Source organism: Myotis brandtii, unplaced genomic scaffold (assembly GCF_000412655.1).
Source record: "Myotis brandtii unplaced genomic scaffold, ASM41265v1 scaffold18, whole genome shotgun sequence".
Taxonomy (NCBI): Eukaryota; Metazoa; Chordata; class Mammalia; order Chiroptera; family Vespertilionidae; genus Myotis; species Myotis brandtii.
In genome coordinates this window covers 5,464,401-5,468,731 of record NW_005356674.1, presented here as the reverse complement: position 1 = coordinate 5,468,731, position 4,331 = coordinate 5,464,401, and the positions used below count along the sequence as shown (strand labels likewise).

Genomic DNA, 4,331 nt, shown 5'->3' with positions numbered 1-4,331 from the left:
CACAAATTTTTGTGCACCGGGCCTCTAGTATCTACATGACATCCTTGACTAACCATAAGTAAACTGGAGGTTGGGCTAAATCTCTGGCAAAATTGAGAGGATTATTTGTAGGTCTTTGAGTCTCAAATGAGTCAGTCACATTCCCTCAGACATTCCTTCTTCATGTTTAAGTAAAAACATGAAGAAAGACTTAGGAAGAAATATTAACTTGTTTTTATTAACTTGCCAAGACAAAAACAATACAATAGTTTTGAAACACTGTACATTTTAACATGTGTCAATAATGAAATAACTACTACGATTAATGTGGGGGCATAAAAGAATCTTCTTAGTCACTCTAAGCCAATAAGAATCACTTCATGCCCTGGCTGGTTTGGCTCGGTGGATAGAGCGTCGGCCTGCAGACTCAAGGGTCCCAGGTTCAATTCCGGTCAAGGGCATGTACCTTGGTTGCGGGCACATCCCCTGTAGGGGGTGTGCAGGAGGCAGCTGATCGATGTTTCTCTCTCATTGATGTTTCTAACTCTCTATATCTCTCTCCATTCCTCTCTGTAAAAAATCAATAAAATATATTTTAAAAAAAAAGAATCACTTCATTTTTTCCCCCCTCAAAAGTTAGTAATAAAAATTCCAGGATGCTGGTCAGATTCCAGTGGTATTAAAATACAAATTAAAAGGGAATTGTTAGTTGCTATACTTCACTTCAAAATGTAACATTTGTAAGAGCATAATTAATTTTTTTAATAAATGGGAGAGTGATTGCACTTCCCCACCACATTTAAAATAGAATCCTTTTTTTTCCCCAATATCAGTCACACTTTATTAATATTTTCTTGGAACATGGTGGATCCTTTCATTCTATGATTCCAGGCTTTTCTTTATTTCTAGAAAAAAACTATTTTATTTGTTTAATTATAAAATAAAAACTTTTTGAATAGTTCACAACACTGCATTGAAAACTACTCAATGAAATACTATGCAGACATTCTAACTGGTAGTTGCAAAGAATACATCATTACTAGTATGTGGGAAAAATAATGTGACAGAGACTACTACATGTCTGCCAATATCCAATTTCCCCTTCTTCCTTTAATAAGAACCCCAAACTTTAGGTGGATACAGGGGTCTCCTATTAATGATTACACTTTCCAATCACTCTAGGCATAGTTCTGGCCAATGGAATTTGAGTGGGAGTAATCCGTATAGCTTTCAGATTGTGCTTTCAAGGAAGGGAATGTATTCCCTTTTCCCCTGGCTAAGGTGCAGATGTGATGGTGGTACCTGGAGGAGCTATCTTAGACTAGAGAGGAAAGCTGTGGGTTACAGTTGGCAGAGCAACAAGATAGAAGGAAACTCAGCCCCTGACCAACTCATGGATTTCATGGGAAAGAGCTATTCTAACAGCTGAGAACCAGAGAGAAAATGCAATTCTAGAACAGCAATCACTTTTAAGTAAAAGGATTCAAACAAAGTTGGCTCTACAATAGCATTACACTTATATTGAAAGCTCAAAATACTATAAATAGGAAATGCATTTACCAGTAACATCTGTACAGTTGTCATCTGAATCAGACTCCCCAGGATCAAATACTTGGATCCCCTGCGCTTGTAGCCTCTGAAGTTTGCTCTCCAACTCTCGCTTGGCTCTCAGTAAGTCCTGAATTTCATTTTCTTTGGTCTCCCTAAAAATCTTTGAAAGAATTTAAATTTTGAAACTTTTTCTATAATAAAAATCCTTGTGTCTTCAACTTTTAAGGACAAAGCTTTCATTCATTTGGTCCTTGATCTCTTCTTTTGTAGGATAAATACCTCCATCTCACTGTTTTGTAACTGGAATCCACTGGAATTCCAGCAAGATGCACATCTGTGGTGTGGGGCTGTCTTGTGCTCTGCCTAATATTTAGCAAATCTGTCCCCCCACTTCCACTAAATGCTAATAATAGTAATACCCTCCCAGCCCATGGGGCATGGCTCAGTGGTTGAGCATCAGCCTATGAAGCAGGAGGTCACTGTTTGATTCCCGGTCAGGGCACATGCTGGGGTTGCGGGCTCGATCCTTAGTTGGGGGCATGCAAGAGGCAGCCGATCAATTATTCTCTCATAGTTGATCTTTCTATCTATCTCTTCCTCTCCCATCCTCTCTAAAATCAATAAAAATATATTTAAAAAAGATGCCCTCCCATACAAAACATCCCCAAACATTTCCAAATGCCTCCCCCAATAGAGAAACACTCCATTTTTTTCAAAATCTTATTAAAATGTTCACTTTTATACCTTTTCTTTGAAACTATCTCAAGTTTATCAGAAAATGGAAAAAATGTTCTACTCTAGTTCTTCTAACTTTCATGACTCCTACATCACTTATATTACATATTCATTGCAGCACTATATGAACTTTGAAAATATGTAGTTTTTACTCCACTTTGAGGATAAAAATGGAAAAAATACCTTGAATTGCCTTTTAACTTTATCTCTGTCATGTTCAAATGTAGCTGCCCTTTCCATTGCTTGGTATTTGGCTTCTAAAGCACTCTCCTTTTCCCGAAGTATCTTCTGATAAGTTTTTTGAAGTGCCTGGAATAATTTATCTTGTTATTTCTAAAAAAAATAGTATTCTTCCCAAATTTTACATTATCTTACATACATATTACATATCTTAGAATTATAACTACTTACTAATTTTACCAGTTATCAAGACCTGCATATTATCATTTTATTCAAACACATAATAAAATAATGCAAACATGCTTGAACTATAGTAAATGAAGACACTTCAACATTACACTTTCAATGGAAAATATTTTTCTTTACTGTACCAGCTCTTAATCCTACACCTCAGTTTCCTGATCTTTAAGAGAACATAAAGTATAATTTCTAAGCTTAACTTGCAAGATAATTCTGTAATTCTAAGAGACCACGTGCCCATTGCCTCCATGTCTTACTCATCTTGTTATCTGCAGACCTCCTTCACTTAATGTCTGACTGAATGCATTAAATAAATACAGAAAAATATTTTTAATGCCTACACATGTGAGAAAGGAATCAAAAAGATTACATAAGGAATCAGGACTGGTAACAGGAGAAAGCTGAGACTGTGGCATTTGTCCACCCCTTACTATACTCTACCCTGGTTGGTCCAGACTTCTTTTCTCCCTCCACCTCACAGTCATTCCCAATGTGCAGTGCCTATTGGATAGTGGCTTGGACCCATGGAATCAGATATCTGAAATGCATACATCCATTTTATATATGCAAGTATTAAGAATGCCAATTAGGAAAACTGATAAGACAACAGATAGACTGCTGATAAATGTCTTCCCATAAAAGGGTGCTCATTATATGACAGCGAACGCAGGGTGGGTGGGTTAACTAGCATGAGGAAGAATGCTTCTTCCTTTTAGAAAACTCAGTCTGAGGTATTCGTTCAATTCCCAGCATGATGCACCCAGAAACACTTGTGCTGTCTAGAAGTCTCTTCCATAGTAAAGAAAAGAGAGTAAACAAACCACAACTCTCAAAGGGGCCCTAAACCAATGGCACAAAGTCTCACAACTCTGTTCACAGAAAAGTAATCTTTTGCTTTATATAGATTTTTAATAAGTTAAATAGATCTTCTACAGAATGGCCAGGCAATTCTTTTTTTTTTTTTTTTTTTTTTTTTAGTAAATTAAATGGATTAAGGCAGTGGTTCAGGCCCAGAAATCAGGATTTAAAAAAAATTCCCAGGTGATTCTAATGTTCAGCCAAGGTTGAGAACCACTGGATTAAGGGAATTTGGCTACACCCCAACCACAGCAGTTAGGATGATGAAAATCAGGGGCTTCCAGAAAATTCACTCCAGGGTCATTAAAACCCAAGAGCAATGGAACTTCACCAAGAAACTGAGACATAACACCCCACCATGGAGGTAGGTAAAATTCTAGGGGGGATGGGGAGTTAAAAACTCCTGGGAAAGTTTTGATGAGTTGCTCCAACAGATGTCATCTAAGTCTTGTGTGTGTGTGTGTGTGTGTGTGTGCCCCGTGTGAACCTACTTCCCTAGAGCCCCATGGAGCCTGGCATTTGACACTTTCGGGCTAACGGCCTCAAGGCTACTGAATGAATGAACTAGAAATAGAAAAGGGGTGGCATTAGTTCAGGAATCAGTTTAGACAGCAAGAGAATATGTCCCTTCAAATTAAAATGCACAGGAGTTTCTGCTCAACTTTCAAAACTAGCTGGTTTGGAGAGGAGACAGGATGGGCAAGACACGAGGTCAGGCGTCCAGAGTCCAGCCTGGCAGTGTCTCCGGGCGGCTCGTGGCCATGGCAGGCCGCCCGGGCTCACTTTCC

At 38.3% G+C, this 4,331-nt stretch overlaps 1 protein-coding gene across 1 annotated transcript in view; it reads right to left on the bottom strand.

Moving 5' to 3' along the window:
• Positions 1 to 2,633, bottom strand: part of NPHP3 (nephronophthisis 3 (adolescent)) — a 35,115-nt gene extending 32,482 nt beyond the window's left edge. Inside the window, exons 1-2 of the mRNA XM_014537522.1 lie at positions 2,449 to 2,633; positions 1,540 to 1,690 (exon numbers count right to left, since the gene is read on the bottom strand). Coding sequence (XP_014393008.1) covers positions 1,540 to 1,690; positions 2,449 to 2,505 — 208 coding nt within the window. The 5' untranslated portion in view covers positions 2,506 to 2,633. The remainder of the gene's footprint in view (positions 1 to 1,539; positions 1,691 to 2,448) is intronic.
• Between the last annotated feature and the right edge of the window lie 1,698 nt (positions 2,634 to 4,331).